The sequence below is a fragment of the Cololabis saira genome, chromosome 8 (assembly GCF_033807715.1).
Source record: "Cololabis saira isolate AMF1-May2022 chromosome 8, fColSai1.1, whole genome shotgun sequence".
Taxonomy (NCBI): Eukaryota; Metazoa; Chordata; class Actinopteri; order Beloniformes; family Belonidae; genus Cololabis; species Cololabis saira.
The window spans coordinates 14,863,922-14,881,659 of record NC_084594.1 but is presented as its reverse complement, the minus strand read 5'-3'; the positions used below and the strand labels follow the sequence as shown (position 1 = coordinate 14,881,659).

At 39.6% G+C, this 17,738-nt stretch overlaps 2 protein-coding genes across 3 annotated transcripts; both read left to right on the top strand.

Moving 5' to 3' along the window:
* The first annotated feature begins 1,016 nt into the window (after positions 1 to 1,016).
* csrp1b (cysteine and glycine-rich protein 1b) lies at positions 1,017 to 4,555 on the top strand. Of its 2 annotated transcripts, XM_061728446.1 has the most exons (7): positions 1,062 to 1,113; positions 1,793 to 1,865; positions 1,969 to 2,078; positions 2,523 to 2,691; positions 2,883 to 3,012; positions 3,107 to 3,200; positions 4,035 to 4,555. In XM_061728446.1, exons 3-7 carry the CDS (start codon positions 1,970 to 1,972, stop codon positions 4,109 to 4,111), a joined length of 579 nt encoding a protein of 192 aa, XP_061584430.1. In that variant the 5' UTR covers positions 1,062 to 1,113; positions 1,793 to 1,865; position 1,969; the 3' UTR covers positions 4,112 to 4,555. The 2 variants fall into 2 exon arrangements, with proteins under 2 accessions (XP_061584429.1, XP_061584430.1); XM_061728445.1 differs by lacking the exon at positions 1,793 to 1,865 and having other exon boundaries at positions 1,017 to 1,113.
* Positions 4,556 to 11,316: 6,761 nt separating this feature from the next.
* LOC133449114 (troponin I, slow skeletal muscle-like) lies at positions 11,317 to 13,005 on the top strand (the record flags this gene model as incomplete). The annotated part of the gene is made up of 6 exons (XM_061728247.1): positions 11,317 to 11,349; positions 11,463 to 11,504; positions 11,584 to 11,715; positions 11,853 to 11,942; positions 12,090 to 12,266; positions 12,487 to 13,005. Coding segments are annotated over 6 exons (579 nt in total), but the record flags the coding sequence as incomplete, so codon positions are not given.
* Positions 13,006 to 17,738: the final 4,733 nt, after the last annotated feature.

Here is a 17,738-nt window from a genome sequence, read left to right as displayed (position 1 = left end):
ACTGCCCCGTGTCTATGTTCATACTTTCAGTATGTAATTGAGTAAATCAATAAAAAGTATAAAAAGAAAGGCTGAACATTTCCAAGCAGCTTTATTTTCCCATACTTATTTTGATAAAGTATTACGTCCAGAGGATTCGAGCCAACTTCCAAGAATGGCTGCAAGTAGAAACGCAACCCCAGATTTATTACAAAGGGAGGATAGTGAGGACTACAAGGTTGGGATTCATTACTGTCTAATTGCATCATTCATATCCTTTTGAGCAACAAAAGGCTCTGTGAAAGAAGACCCAAGAGGACTCCATCGTTGAAAGAAAAATATCATAACCATACATGGCAGCAAACTTACCAGACTACAATTTGCTAAACTGTATTTTGACGAGCTACAACGTCTCTGTGACTGATAAAACAAGCTTTTTTGTAAGTCAGATCAGCTCTGTGTTCACATAAACAAAGCTTTAAAAGAAATTTGGAGGGGGCTCAGATTTTTTGGAGTTGCTTTGCTTCTTCTGGCACAAGCAGTGTTGAGTCTATGCAGGGCATCAGGTATCATGCCCTCAAAAAGCCAAGAATACAGCCCTGATGTTATTTAGCGAAGTGTATCGTCGTTCTTGTCAGTCATTTGTTTTCATTTTATAAAATATCCAGCTGAATTAGAATGTAAAAGCAGTAACTAATTTGTGTTAAATGTTGCATAAGCCAGGATGGATAACATTAAATTTGATCAGTTATTTCAGAAATAACTTCAACAGAGAGAAAAATAATAATTGAATCTTTTTTTTTTTTTTGAATGTGTGATGCATCATGTTACTGCACTGAATCTCCAAGTTCTGTCAGCTGTATCCAACATTCAGTCAAGTGTTTTCTCAGCAAATCTTTATCTCAGTGTACCTCATGCCCTAATCATCTGTCAGTCAGCATCTTTTAATTTTGTCCTTCCCTTCCTTGCATCTCTCTTTCTGTGTCTCGGTGTCCTGACTCCTCCCACAGTTCAGCCTCGTGTCCTCACAGCCTCCCTCTGCTTTTACTCATCAAACAAATGTCTCTTCTCAACTCTGTCCACCCTCAGTTGCTCTGAATATCCACGCAGCAGGAGCCTTTAACTTCGCAACAGGTAAGAATGAAACTGAACAGCCATCTTCACACTTAGCGATAGGCTTTCTTATTGTTTCAAAAATAAGTTTTTATGAACTCATTTAAAGAAGATGACGAATGTTCCTATTATTTTGTATGTCATGCAATGAAGTGGCACACATGGGGAAAAAAACAGATTATATACATATACATATGTATCGTATGAGATGGGAGGGGTTGATTTTACAAACCTCTGTCATTTGGACAATTATCAGCTGGGAAATAACTCCTAGGATGAGGATTCTTGATGTAAACATCCTCAAACAAACTTCACCTCACATTAAAACAAGACCTAGGCTATTACAAAAGATTAGTTGTTATTAAAAAATTATAAAAATGTATTAAAAAAAACCCCTGCAACGTCTTCAACACAGGCAAAGATCAGAGTTGTTAATGTGTGATTACAAAACAAAATGAGGAGAATTTCCTGTTTATCCAGAGCGATCCAGGAGATAATTTACTCTCAGCGAACAAATCATCTCCACGCTGATGCGTCTCAAGCTTTTTAGGATGTCATTAAAATGAAAACACTCTCAAAAGAAGAAACTGTGTGGTGTGTGCATATACAGAGTCTGACATCATTTTATTGAGCGTGGTTTGGTGATATCTGAGGCATGCTGCTGGCAGCTACTTTGCATGTTATAATAATTTCTGAACAGCCCTTCAGATATGCAGTGAAGCAAGCAGGCTCAAAGGAAAGAAAACATCAAACTAGTACCCTTCCTTTTATAGGTATTGTTTGTACGAAGCCTCAAGTGTCGACCGACACTGACCTAATCATTATATATACAGTAAGCGACAGACATATACAAGCTCATCCCCCATGTGTTTGCAGAATGCCTTTCGGGGGAGGAAACAAGTGCGGCTGCTGCCAGAAAACTGTCTACTTTGCTGAGGAAGTGCAGTGCGAGGGAAAGAGCTGGCATAAGTCCTGTTTTCTGTGCAGTAAGTACTGAAATTCGAAGGTAATCACCTTTATTCATGTCCACAGACTCCTTAAAGTCATCTGAAGTAGCAGAAAAGAATGAAAGGAATTTGGCATGAGCAAGGGGAAGTGAGAAAGTTTTCACTCACACATCTCAAGCCTTATTTGGCTCCAGTGGAAATGTGACAAAGGTTTGGTCTTCCTTATAAGGCAGAGGAACAAACACAAACTCCCCTTCCAGCACAGAGTGGTATTTATCTCATCATTGCCGGACACACTGTGGTTATGCCTTATTCTGGTCTAAAACGTAACATATAGCTCATGGTTGTGACGTCTGTAAAAATTGCCATGGATGATTTTTTTTTTTCCTTTTGAAAAACCCATTTTGTTTGCCATAAATGCCGGAGAACCCATACAAGATAACAATGATGCATTTGTTTTTCCACCTCCGTTATTGTTGTAAGTGGTCTGCAAGAAGAACTTGGACAGTACAACGGTGGCTGTTCATGTCGACGAGATCTACTGCAAATCATGCTACGGCAAGAAGTACGGACCAAAAGGTTACGGCTTTGGAGGTGGAGCAGGAACGCTGAGCATGGACACAGGAGAAGGACTTGGAATCAAGCCTGAAGTGTGAGCAGAGTGACACTTCTTCCTTTCATTTTAACATTATTTAGTGATGTATGATATTCTACAGCTGCAACATATACGATGACGAATGATATTATTTATTATTTCATAAAGCTTGATTTAAAATTGAACATGGTGGGGGGAAGTGCTGCAATCTGCCGTGTGCATGATTTTATCATATCTCTTTTGGACAGACAAGCTCCTCATCGTCCAACAAGTAACCCCAACTCCTCTAAGTTTGCTCAGAAATCGGCAGGCTCAGAAGTGTGTCCTCGATGTGGGAAGACAGTGTACGCGGCGGAGAAGGTTATCGGGGGAGGCAATGTAAGGAAAACAAAAATGTTACCTTAAGATTCAGTATATTGCGAATTCATTTGATGACTAATACAATTAACACTGAGAAAAAATGTCTCACCAGTCGTGGCATAAGGGCTGTTTTCGCTGTGCTAAGTGTGGTAAAGGCCTGGAGTCCACAACGGTCGCCGACAGGGACGGGGAGATCTACTGCAAAGGTCTGTGCATGACTGGATCAGCGGGCGGGTAATCTGAGTGCCTGATGGGTGGAAAATTTGATTAGGGATCGATAAGACAAGTATTACCAGCTTCATACTCTTTCATCCTTCGAAATGTTGCTACATAAGTAGTAAACATGTATTTCACTTGGCTTAAAAGACACACACAGATCATGAAAGAAACAAAAAAATACCACCCTTCCAATCAAAGTTATCCATCACTGATCATAAATAATTCATGGTATTTGACAAAATAAATGGACGCAATTAGAAATTGAGTTAAACCTTAACGTGCATAACAGGACCAGTTGCACAAAATGACTTCATACAGAAGCTCAGCACGTCAGTAGCTTCTGGTCAATGGTCATTTTGATGCATTTTTATCCATTTTTCAAGGAGTCTGCTATACTTGGCTTTTTTGTAAATTATTATGAATTATTAGGATTAAATGTGTCCATAAGAACAGCACAATATTTTAAACCATATTCATCTTCCACAGATCTTTAGGTGCTACTTTAAACAGAAAACTGAACACCACGTGTGTCTGCAGTTTGACTACCAGAGAGCACAGAAGGGGGCTATTAAAAGGAAAATTACCAAACGGCACATACCTCCATTTAACTCTGGAAACAATGAAATTAAAGAGCCACTCTTACCACACAATACTTAACTCCAAATTCCAATGTTAATCCGCATTCATAATCTTTGCTAGTAATTAAAATAAACAACAAAAACATGGGTCTTTCAGTATTGATCATTTAAACATGTGCAGAGTTTCAACTCAAATTTCTCATTTGCCTCTTGAATTTTCATGCATTGTAATTTCCTTCACAGCTTGCTACGCAAAGAACTTCGGTCCCAAGGGCTTCGGCTTTGGTCAGGGTGCAGGAGCTCTGGCTCACGCCCAGTGAAGCCCGAGGCCTCGGCCCACGTGGGGCTGAGATCTGGTGCGCTGTGATAGCGCAGCTGCAGACTCTCAGTCAACATCTGCCCTTTTCTTTCTTGCTGCAGGCAACTTGCAATGATACACACAACACGCAGCTTCCACCTAGCAGATTGGTGTTTATATGTACAACATTAAAGAAAAAAAAAAACATGGAAATGTAACTGTGTTTGGATGACCGCAGCGTGTTTTGACTCAATAATTAATAAGCTGAGATGTCAGGGGATCCAGACACACGCATGCTTGATTAATATCTAAAAAACACTTGAAATGAGCGTGGGAATAAAATGTTTAGACAAAGCCTTTCACACTGCTCTACATGTCAAATGATGTACATGTCTGACTATACTTATATGCTTTTTATTTTGCATTTTTTGCATTGACATGAATAAATATGCAAAAGCAAACCATTCTCTTTCTTTCTTGTGGCATTGACTTTGACAGAGTGACACAATTGTTTTTGTCTGTGTGTTTCTGCTCTGATGAAATCTCTGTATGTTTATGCGGTCTCGGTTGTGCTTTCTATTCCTTCAATACACCATCAAACAGAAAGAAATGACAGATGCTGTGGAAAACAACGGCCGCAGTGTTCAGCCCCGTCTCTGGCTGCGCCGAGGCGTTGGCACCCTGGCCGGCGTGCCAGGCAGCCGTGGTAGCCGAGGAGCCGCCGGGTGTCAGGGTGGGGGGCTCCTGCCTGTTCTGGCATCCACATCTGTGAGTCACATCGCTAGCAAAACTGCACCAGAAACCCATGCAATGATCAAAGCCTCGTAATCAAGGGCGCGGATCAAAGGTTTTAGTTCTTAAGATTCAATAAATGGACGGAAAGTGTAACTCAGATCTTGCTGACATCAGCCAATCAACAAACCCTGAACATGCTCTTGAAGTCAGCTTTTCACTGAAGGGGAACAGCAAATGCAGTACATGTTATACATGACCATGTGTCATTAGGGATTATTTGGAGATAAAAATCCTTATTTCAAGTCCCAGCTTTGAAAAGCTCTTGCCTGTGTTTTTGAGCAAAATGGCCCAAAATTGACTACATCTTGTCCCATGGTGAGAAAAGCTTCTACCTGTAACTGTTACTGAAAAAATTGGACAATTGTGATATCTTTTTAAATCAGGATGTCTCAGAAACTTCCACCTGATCCAAAAAGCTGCTGTAGCGAAAGGTCTGATGAGAGTGAGCAGAAAAGATCATATTTCTCTACTTTGGATTCTTCTCTTTGTCTCCCTGTTATATTCAGGACAAAAAGTTTTTAATTGTTGCCTATGAATTTCTTAATGATTTAACTCCTTACCCCTGAGATTAAGATTAAAACTTTCCTTTTTAATAAAGCTTATACTTAATGCCGACCTGGGTGACACTGAGCCATCGCCTCAGTGAAGCTGTGATGGGCCACTGGTACAGGGGGACCTCCCATCATGCACTGTACACTTGTCTCACTGCTCTTTTTTCACTTTATCTATGTTTTTATACTTATATATGAGAAATGTATGTTTTTATACTTTTATCATTTAAAAACAAATCAGGTCACTGACAAGGATGCAGCAGACTAAGCATCCACTGTCCTGCTTTCTGTCCACAACCCCCCTGATAACATCTCTGTGGACAAACGGATACAAGCTCATCTATTGTACATCATTCTAGGAGCAGAAAAAAGAAAGAAAGAAAGAAAGAAAGAAAGAAGATCCACTCCCTTGACCTCTTCAATTTCCTTTTTTCTGGTCATTAATTGGTCCTTGGAAAGAGGATGAAAACCATTGCTCTGAAATTAGTGGCTGTACCACGCCTAAAAGCTGCTGCGTAGCCTTTTGGCTCATCAAGCTATTAAATTATAACAATAATAATAATAAACCCAATTTTTGATTTTGTTTTCTTCTTCAGGAAACTTTGGGATTCTTGCTATATGTTTATAGTCGTCACTTCATAACAAGTTCTAATTTTAAAAGTCATAGTTGTCAAATGCAGTGCTTTATTAAAGTGAATTTATGCAAATTACTTCACATGATTCAGTATCTAATTATAGATGTTGGTATATAACACCGCTTACCACTGCGTGACATTACTTATCAGATTTACGGAGGTAGTCTGAACAGGCTTTCTGTTAACACGATTAATGACAGGTTGTCGCTATGGCGATTGCAGCCAACCAATTGAACTCTTTATTATTTGATTATTTGATTTGGGCACAAAATAGCTACAAATCAACACAGTAGGGCAACTGGAGTCTGGTGGGGGCCTCCTGCTCGCTTCCTTGACGCCCCGGTCTGACCTCACCCCCCATTGCAAAACATAAATCACCAATTTTAACTCTAATAATTATTCCTGGCATTATCATGATATATTGTTTCATATTATTATATAAGTTATGAAATCTCATGGGATGTTAAACTATAGTATTATTATATTGTTATATATAATAGTATGGTGATATAATTTGGTTATATGTTATATTTTATAAAAATTATGTTATATTAGGATATTACTATATTATTATGCTATATTTATATGATATCATGCTACACCACTCTATATGATAATTATTTATTTGTTTACTCTCGAATTAATATTCTCAATTTATGTATCTATTTTCATCATCTTAGACCCTGTCAACACGTAGCCGGGTATTTTTAAAAACGAATATTTCCCCCCTCCGTTTATAAAAAAATTTGCATCCACACATAACCGAAGATCTGCGTTTTCGACCACATTCATAAGCATTCTAACTTAGATCATCTGCGCCTCCGCGGCTCCGCGGAGGCGCAGATGTGGGTGTTTCCACTGAGATCCTCCTGCACACACACACCTAACGCACTTCAAATATGTATTCTTCTGTTGCTCTTTCATTTGGAGGCAGCGCCCTGCACGGGACTAAATGAGGGCCAATATTAACAAAATGAGCTTGTGGCGTGAGATCCCCACCTCACAATAAAACTGACCGCCATCAGGTTTGAGCAAACGTGCAGGGAGAGAGATGTGTCATAGTTGTTGCGACGGTGCTGTGGAGTTTTAGATGTCATGTGTTTAACATCATCTTAAACCTTAATCCTCAGCTTATTTTATGACAGTGCTCCCGGGGAAGCTGCACCTCCGCGGCTCCGCGGGCACTGCGAAGCAGGGTGCGCGTCGCCGCGTACTCTACGGCGTAGCCTCTGTGTCGGTGTAACGCAGCAAACGGTGTCAAGAGCAGAGACCATTTATTTAATAAATAGCTTGGAGAACAGATGCTGGATCATCTGCAGTTCTGTAGTGAACAAAAGTCGCACGTCAGAGCAGATTTGTTGTTGTTTTGGAGCATAATGTGACGTTCGAAAACGCAAAACTCCGGTTGTGTCCGTCTACACGCATCTACATAAACGGAGGTTTCAAAAATGGACGGTCTTAGACCCGGTCCACACGTAGCCGGATATCTGCGGATATCTGCTAAACCGGAGATATTTTCCTACGTTTTGACCTGTCATCCACACGAAAACGCAAATAAACGAAGCTTTAAAAAAACTCTTAAAAAAAAACTTTAAAAAAGTGAAGATTTTTGAAAACTCTGTTTATGTAGATGCGTGTAGACACACACAACCGGAGTTTTGCGTTTTCGAACGTCACATTATGCGCCAAAACAACAACAAATCTGCTCTGACGTGCGCCTTTTGTTTACTACAGATGATCCAGCATCTGTTCTCCAAGCTATTAAATAAATGGTCTCTGGTCTTGACCACCGCTTACTGCGTTACACCGACACAGAGCCTACAACCGTAGGGTACGCGGCGACGCGCACCCTACGGTGCCCGCGGAGCCCCCGCGGTGCCCGCGGAGATGCAGCTTCCCGGGAGCCGCAGATTATCTACAGGTTAGAATGCTTATGAATGTGGTCGAAAACGCAGATCTTCGGTTACGTGTGGATGCAAATTTTTTTATAAACGGAGGGGGGAAATATTCGTTTTTAAAAATACCCGGCTACGTGTGGACGGGGTCTTACACTCACACACTGCACGCACACACACACACGCATACTGATGTTGTCTTTTGTCGTTGTTTGCACTGTATGTTAATAAAAAAAAAAAATTTTAAAAGTCTTTTTAACACCCTCTCATGAGCAGACACCTTAAAAGCTGTTCTGATAGCCATACAAATTCAAAGATTTGTTTTCAGCCCAGATGTGTTGCACTCATCTTTAAGAAACCTTTTGTTTCATGATTTTAACAGATAAAAACTAATTGGAAAAAGGTTACAAAGCAATAAACTATTTGACCAGCGACACTGCAAGAGACTGCCTCAAGAGAGGCGCCATCAAGTGGAAGATGGGAGAGTCTGTGATTACAGACGTTTGTATCTGTTGACTTCACATGGACACCAGCGCTCATGAGACGATGACACTGATTATTAGGGATGGTGAGGAGAGTGAACCTGCTCCTTTAACACATTTTCTGCTGAAATTATTCCCTCATGTCTTCCTGAAGTGGGTTCTCAGCACCACTGTAGTAAACCAAAATATGTAAAAGACCTCCTACAGTAAATGAGTGGAAGCCATCATGCACACTCAGCTACTCTCTCCCACATATACTGTGCCTTTACTTAGATAGTGAGGTCGAGTGATTACTGGGAGATAAGTTAACTGTGGAGTGGGCGCCTATTTGCACAGTTACTGTTACGACCCAGTTTGCTGGGCTGTAACATAAAAAGGAGACTGAACATAAAAATCAAGAAAGTAAAGGCTTTCTTATTAAAAATTAACATAATTCTTGTAAGACCCCAGTGCCAACAACTACATGGCAAACAGCAGCAAGAGTGGTGCGCTTCCTGTGACACAAGTCAGGCATTGCATCAAAACAGCGTATAAGTGTATCAAAACTAAAAAAAGTGCTTTCGTTAAATGTGATGCCAAATATATTGTGTGGAATAATATGTCAGTCTCATTGTACCAACAGGTGGCGCTACCTTCACTTGAAATACCAGATTGAAGGTGTGGATGTGGGTCGTCTGAAATCGAAGTGGCTTCATCTGTTAAAGAAGTTTCATTTTGAATATGATCAGCTTTTAAAATGACGATTTAGTGTAGCTGCTCTGCAAAACACAACCCATACAACCGGGATTGAAGTATTTACTGTTCTGCGTGGGTAATCTGAGCTCTTAGAAGAATATTCACACAAATGCACCAATTTAAGTATGTTTACTTTTCCCTTTCTACATAGTTGTGCACACAAAACCCAAATCCACATATTGAAACTGAACCCTAGCATCAGAGAGTGGCAGCATCACATGTTGCTGCAATTTATTAGCGTTTAGTTGTGAGGCCTCAAACATATGCATGCTGGAAAGTGCATTCCTCTAATAAAACCACAGCTTAGCATTGCCTGTGGTTCTTATCCTGTTCGGACCCAGAGAGGGCAGAAGACATGCAGACTCAACAGTGACATCAAACTGCTGCTGGTTTACGTTTGTTCCAACGACATGGAAAATGAGGCGTAGCCACAACTGTTTGTATACACAGTTGCTGTCATTGAGTGAGAGTTTTCTATAGTCAACTGTATATTTAGATTAACGAGATAATAAGAATTTTGCTCAGTCAATGACTATGCTTATCCAGACCTGGTGCAAAAACGGGTTTGCACACATTATTGTTAAGAACTAGAGCAGCAATCTAGCAACACAACGTAAGCCACACAATCAGTCATCCCGAGGCCACCTCCTCTCTTTGTGTGTGTGTTTGCGTTTCTATTTAAGTCTCCTTGGAGTAGAGAGGAGGGTCAACGCAGATAAATCTTCTAGTACATTCTTTTGTCCATCACTTTGGTGTCTGAATTCACAGCATCAAGACAGAAAGGTAAGAAGAACCTGACTGTTTCTGCACATCTTCTTCTGTAGCTCTGGCTGCAAAAAGTGATGTTTATATTTCAGATGATGCCATTTTGGACTGACATCAAATTTACAATTTTTATGCAAGAAAATGTAAAGTAATACGAACTAGTGTCTTACAAACTGCTCACTGGTGTCTTAAATGCAAATCAATAATGCTTCACTAATTAAAAGTACTGTTTTCCCAATTATCAGAACAGTTATACATTTTTTTTTTACAACAGTAAATTGTGGGTTCTTCCATTAATGTTGAAGTTCACATAAATGCAAGTCATTATATAATCCTTAAGTGAATGATATCAATACATTCTTCTTAAAATGCAAAACTATATAACCTACTTTTGTTATATTGCAGCATCAAAACAATACTTTTTGTGATAACTTTCAGAATGTTTTATGTCTGTTAATAGATACAGTAAAACAATGGTCTTAATATTTCATAATCATCTAGCTTTTTAACAGATATTTTTGTTATATTTTTTTATTGCCTTCTGTTAAGTTGAATTGAATATGTTTAGGTACAGAAATGTTGAAACCCCAAATCTGACATCTGAATATCACATAAACCCCAGGATACAGAGCCTCTACTGTTGCTGAAATCGTGGGCATATTTAAGTCTTGCTCTGAGAACCAGGAGCCTTGGTCTATATTTGTGTCTTTATCCTGCAGAAAAGTGGGGGTGAAAGCTGGAAGTGTTATCTATGTGGAGTAGCTGCCATGTTGGGGGCTTTGCATGCTTTCCCCTGTCTGGCGTCACTTCACTTTACCGTCAGGAGACGGGGCTATCAGCGCCGGGAGGCGACCGGCTGATTTTGTCCAGCAACACTACAATGACTACGATGGAATGATGACCCAAAAATATTCACAACATTTAAAGTGTCATGTGTTTGTAATCAAATAAACAAGTGACCATGTGTTACAAAAGACTAAAGAACAAAAAGTAAAATAGAAAAAAGATTTACAGTATACGGTAATGTTTATTCCCAGCATTTTAACACTGAGTGTATAGGAGAGTTAAGATGGAAAAAGGCCCTAAAGTTAAGACCAACTTAACGAGAGCAAAGTAGTCCCACATTTATTTTTTAAAAATCACTAGGAAAAGTTTTATTTTTGTCTTGCAGGGGGAATAAGCATACCCAAGATGCCTGAGAAACAGTAAGTGTACCAACTCTCTGTTTTGTTTCTTTTTCCAAATTAGAGTACCAGTTTCATGCAGCAAATAAATGTATTAATGGAAACAGAAAATAAAAATGATAGAAGTTTTGCAGCACGTTGGCATCCTTGCCATCAATAACTGATGGTTATACTAACTTTCTGTTTATTTTGTATCCTTTCATGTCCACAGACCAGAGGTAGGTTTTAAATAATTTTCTTATTACAACTCTTTGATAAGCATTTATCTCAAAATTGCATCAAATGACTAAAATGTTGCATTTTGAGGTTAAAAGAAATTTAATTTTTGCAGAAGAGATCTAAAATGTCAGCATCTCGCAAGCTCATGCTAAAGGTGAGTTGTGCTTTAACAGATTCTGCACTCAGATAGAAAGTCAATCAGAAACTAACTCTTAATTTCTCATGTTCATAAGAGCTTGATGGTTGCCAAGGCCAAAGAGGAACTGGAGCAGGAGCTGGAAGAGAAAGAGGAGCAGAAGGAAAAATACCTGGAAGAGAATATTCCTCCAGTACAGACTAGCGGGATGTCGCTGGATGAGCTGCGGGTACCTTTCTACATTTACATTTATTGTGTTGCCACAACTACTTTAAATAAGTATTTTACTGAAACGATACTGGCCGGATTTCTTTTCTCCAATTTATTTCTAATTTAATTTCATAATATCTCATGTTAATTGTATAGACATTGTGTGAAGAGCTACATGCCAAAATCGATGTGGTGGATGAGGAGCGGTATGATACTGAAGCTAAAGTCTTGCACAACACCAGAGAGGTAACTATGTAAAAAAGGATTTTCTATTCAAAGCTGGAATACAGTCTCCTAAGATAGTCTAATAAGCTTGTCTTTATTTAAATAAAGTTATATCAAAAGAAGGCAGCAATGATCTACTTCATGTTCCCCGTTTAATCTCTCCAACAGATCAAAGATCTGAACATCAAAGTGCTAGACTTGCGAGGGAAGTTCAAGAGGCCCAATCTGAGAAGGGTGAGGGTGTCCGCTGACGCCATCCTGCGGTCTGTTCTGGGCTCCAAACACAAGGTGTCTTTGGATCTGCGGGCAAACCTCAAATCTGTCAAGAAGGATGACGCAGAAAAGGTGGGTTTGAGAGAAAAAGAAGAGAAATTATGCTCAAATAATCTTATATTTCCCAGGTTTAGTGAAACAGATTAATCAGCTTCCAGGTTTTAACTTTTCATGAACGATGAGTGGAAAGTAAGTTTTTCAAGTTTGTACTGGAGTTGAATACTCACAGAGTAAAACCAGTGTAACTAGCAAATTTGCTTGCATACAGATTTGAACCTTCCCATATGTGCAGGAAAAGACGGTGGAGGTGAGCGACTGGAGGAAGAACGTGGAGGCCATGTCTGGCATGGAGGGTCGCAAGAAGATGTTTGATGCAGCAAAAGACCAAAACCAGTGAAGAAGTGCCAATGAAGAAGCATTTTATGTCCAATACCACCACTTTCCACTAAAAAGGAGTCCTCCCAATTCAATCATACATGTTTCATATCTTTCCTGGATAGTTTTATTACATCACTGATATAAATAAAAGACAGATTTTTCCTCTCTTCACACTTAAGCTTGTGCATTTTAGTTTGAAAAAGACATTTCCAAACATTTCTGTCATTGCTTGCCAGCTTATATGTAGTTTTATGTACTGTTTTTTGTCTGTGAGTGTGTGTGCTTTATTTTTTCTCGTTATTTCTTCTTCTTTGAGCAGAAGGGAAAGAAATAAAGATCTTTAGTATCAAACAATTAACCGCAGGTCTGACAAGTATTTTGTATCATTTCAATCTAGAATAAAAAGCTAAACACATGATGGTGGAAACATCTGTTCCCTCCTGAAATGCCTCAATTTCATTGATAACCTCGAGAACTTTAATCAGCCCACTTAATAATCATTCATGTTGTAGTTGTATATACTTTTATATACTTGTGACATATATAAAAGACATCTGACATTACTGGATGATATTCATGTTAGACAGTTATCACATGTAGCGCCACCCTTCCCATGAATCCTTTCAGCTCTGCTCGGTGAAGACCATCGGCCCTGTCACAGTCAGTTCACAAAGGGTTCATGGTCTCAAGTTGACGTGTCCTAAAGAAAACAGAAAATAGGTCTGACAACTGTAAAGCAAAGGAAACTAGTTTTCTGTATGGTGTCAAGACACAGGGATGTAACTGCATTAAGCACAATCTGCAGCTAAAGCTTCCCGCATGTTTTCCTTTCTGCCACGTGGTGGCGGTGTCAGCCCAACATAGAGTAGATTCAGGTGTTGACTTTGTTTAACCACACGTAATGATTGTGGAAAAACTAGGTTTAAAACAAGAACTTGGCTGAGCGGAGGATTTCTGTGTGGACTTGTGCCCAGAAGAAGGAAATTGAATTAATCTGCCTCAGTGACTTTACGATCTTGTCTTAGTTGACTCAGGTGTGTCATGGGTGTGGTCTTCAACAGCACAATCTGGAAGAGAAAGTTTATTCAAACAAACAAGAGTGGCTGTAAGTCAGTCATGCACCAAGACAGCTAAGCGATAAAAAATGAAATTTTGGATTCAGACCAGAAGGCTTCTGGTGCAGCCAACCTCTCACCCACCGAATCACAGAATTAACAAATGAGATCTGCTGGTACACACAGCAATACAATTAAAACCTACCAAGTGATTACAGGTACACAGCTATGGATCATGCATACAGTTAAAGTACCAATAAAAGAAATTATTTATACAGAGAGTATAATTACTATTATTATCTTTCTTTTCTTTTTGTTGCAATCCAGCTTTTCCATTTTACATCTCACTCTTTTGTAACAACTATTAATGTTTATGTTAGGAGGGTCATCCTGACATTGAATACATTTTTTTTTGTTTTTAAATCAATTTTTTTTTAAATAATTCGTAAAAGACACAGAAAACGTTCCAAGTGTAGAAAAGCTCCAGCATTAATCCATGTATTTTGAACAGCTTCTGTCACGTCACGAGTCACGGCAAATGGACAAAGAGCCTTCAGAGACTTCTGTCCTTCCTTGAGAACACACAACAAATCGTTACTATTCAGATCTGGACTGATACCAGAAAAAGAAAGATTATAATATATATTAGTTTTTCATCTCCACCTGAAAATGATGCTTTTGTGTCTTTGATTTGACGTGATTCTTATTTGGATTCTTTCTGAAAAGATTTGAGACTTCGACTTCTTCGCTCACTTCGATTCAGAGCGGCGTGACTCATACCCACATCCAGTGAGTCATAATCTCTAATGTGGTGTCCAATGCACCTTCCTAGCACACACTGAAATTACTGTAAGGCTTGGCATGGTCATAAAGGGTGTTGCTGATAACGTGTTTTTGCTTGCTGAGGCAGAAATGTTCAATTGAAGGTGAGGTGCCGACGATGGAGCCAGTACAAGGTGTGAGTTGCATTTTAGGCTCCTTGTTGGTTGCTTGGTATGGGAATAACAGTCAGTGAAATTATAGTTAGAAGAGTTCGGTGGAAGTAAAACTAAATATATGATGTTGATCACCAATATCACAACATGAACTATTAGAGCCTTGTTTTACGAGAGATTAGTGGAGAATCAGCCATGCCTTTTTGTATACTTGTACACACAGGAATAGGTTTGCAGAGATTATTTCTAACCTGTCCCAAGTCTTCCACAACTGAGATAATGATACCTTTTCAGAGCATTGATCCAACGCTTTTCTGTTGAGGTTTTGAAATGTAAAAATAGACAATAGAGGCCTGTAGAGAATGCATGTTTTCCTTTAAAGTTAATGCCATCTACCATCTGTTTGCGGGCATGTGCCCACCAATTGTGGACATGGGCAGCCAGCTGACATGTGATCCAGTACTGGGTTTAAAAGCTTACGGTTCACAAAGACGGACACAGTACACAATACCCCACTAACCCGAGTCTGAAGCACACATCACAAGATCTGGGTGAGTCTGTTCTTTAAGTTCGACGGGATAAACAGCATAAATGTTCTTATTCCTTAGTGGAAACTTTTATTCATTCTTTTATTCCGACCTCCAGGTTCAAACTGGACTTATCACATCATCTGTTTGCAAATAGAGAATCCCTAACCTTTACCTTTTTGTACATGCAGGTACGCCCTCTTAATCATGTCAGAAACAGAAGAAGATGCTGCGCTTGAGTGAGTGCTTTTTCCACTTGTTGAAAGACATGAACCACTTTGTCAAACAAAAGGGATGAACAACTTGACTCAACATACTTTTGTTCACACTTCTCTTTTCAGAGGACAATGTAAGTCTGTCTGGTGACACCACATGAACAGATAAGTTTTCAAAGTTTGTTGTTGTAGTGTGGTTTAACGGGTGCAGGTTCAAGCAGCTGCATGTTGCCGGTGAGGAAATCTGCCCAGATGCTTCGAGCAGACCACAAATCATATGATAAAAGTGCACGCTTCTTCTCATTAGGTTGCATGAACATACAACAGAATAGTGGAATGACCATTATTATAATTGGGACATGTGTCGCTACATGCTTGTTCCATGTTTGACTTCTAGTTTTTGGGAGAGAGAGGAAGTTATCATGGCTTTGATGTGCTGTGGCAGAACATCTGTGAGGACAGTTCAAAACTTGAACACACTCCTGTTTTTGTCACCTTGTTTTACACACTTGAGCCTTGCATTTAAAGAGACTTATTCATCATGTTGCCTCTGCTAAGCTGCTGGCTTCTCTGCACAGCTGACTGTATTTTGGGCATGTTGTTGCCACTGCAGAGGCAGCTGCTGCACTTCAGTCTTTCTGCCACTTTGACCTTTGTCCTCTCGGCCAATCCTCATTGAGTGAGAGAGATTATCATCCCAGTGGATCGGTCCTTTCATTTCAAATGCTGCATCGGGTCGCCCTTTAAGAGATAACTAGTCACATATCTATTTCGGTCTGCTTTGTGAGGCTGCCCATGTGGGACTCTGTCTGTAACCATTTGGCTGTTCCTGAAACTAAGCAGCACCTGTCTCTTTCTGAGTGGAGTGCAGTCGCTGTTAGCAAGCGAGTAATGTAGGTCGTCAAATATTCTCAATAGGAGACCCTGGGGGAGGTAGCATCGGAGCACAATGCCCACTTTCAGTTTTATGCCTTTTAGAAAGCACTCTAAAAGCAGGTCAGCTTACCTTGTTTTCAGTGGAAAGAGGTTGAGTTTCCCTTCTAGACTGCAGGGGACTAAAAGTCAGTAGGGTTTGAGGCTCACAGTAGCTCTGGCAAAGCTGCATATGAGTGCAAAAACACTTCATATGGGTAAACGTTGGCATGCCTGCTGGGAACAACCTTATAGAGTACACAAACTGTACAATAGGTATCAGTCATTGCTATCTAATTTAAAATATGCCATTCATAATACCAAAAAAATCTAGATCTTTTGAATTTTTTTTGTTTATTTATTTTTTTAAAGAAATACTAGACCTGGATAAATATTGGGTTCATCCTGTGATATTTGTAAATATTTAGTTATAAGTGGAGGCTTACAACATTTTATTTAGATTTAACCACAATAAACTGGTAAGACTTCGATTACTGAGCCCCGTCCTCACCTTTTATGTATTTGTTTAGTTTCACAAACAAATACAATCAAAGGTGAATCTTTTCAAGGAATAGATGAATGTGAATGATCAGTTTTCCGCAAAATACCATCTCTCGCATTATTGTGGCAAAATTATGAAAGACCCTTCTTTACGGTGCTGCTTCAGTTCATTGAGGTTTATGCACGAATTTAAGGTCCAGCCACAACATTTAATGATGTCCAAACATGGATTGGGTCCTTTATTCCTTTCTGTCATTCTGTTGGAGAGCCAACATTCAGGTATCAAGCACATCTTAATGGTCTTAAATGTCTGCTTTCAAATGGGAATTTTACTTTAAAATTCTTTGTTATACTGTTCATTGTTCATGAATGCATAGCACCTGAGGCTGCAAAACACACTAAAGTCATTACTCTTGTAACCCCCGTGTTTGACATCTGTTGTAATGTGTTCGTGTCGATGTGCTGGGTTTGGTTTTCAAACACGGCAGTGTGCATCACAGCTAAACAGTTCCACTTTCTTCTTGTCGCAGGTGACAATTTGACTGTACAGAAATATTGTTTTGGTTCATATGCAAAATTTTCAATCTTAAACTGTGCTGCTATTTATATACTCGCTTTGCCTTTTTATAAATAAATAAAGTCATGAACTTCAACATTAAGCATGCTAATTGAGACTTGTAGAGTCTGGAGTGTCACTCTTCAACTTTGCCTTGTCTCATTTCTCGGCGCCTTGCATGGCATTTCTGCACCTTGCATGGCATGACACTGACGTGAACTCGTTGGGACCTCCAGTCCTAGAGAAAACTATCTGGTATCAATGTCACTCTTTGTATTTTTTGTTACTGATTACAGACTGGGGTGGAGACCGTTCGAATATTATCTGTGGTGATAATCTTAATCTGTCTTTACTGAACTCTGAAAGCTGACATTTACATACCTGAGCATGTTTGTCAGGTCAATCAGCTCTGACGGGATGGTCAGTGCTGACGGCCTCAAGGCATCCCTAAGTCTCACCATTAAC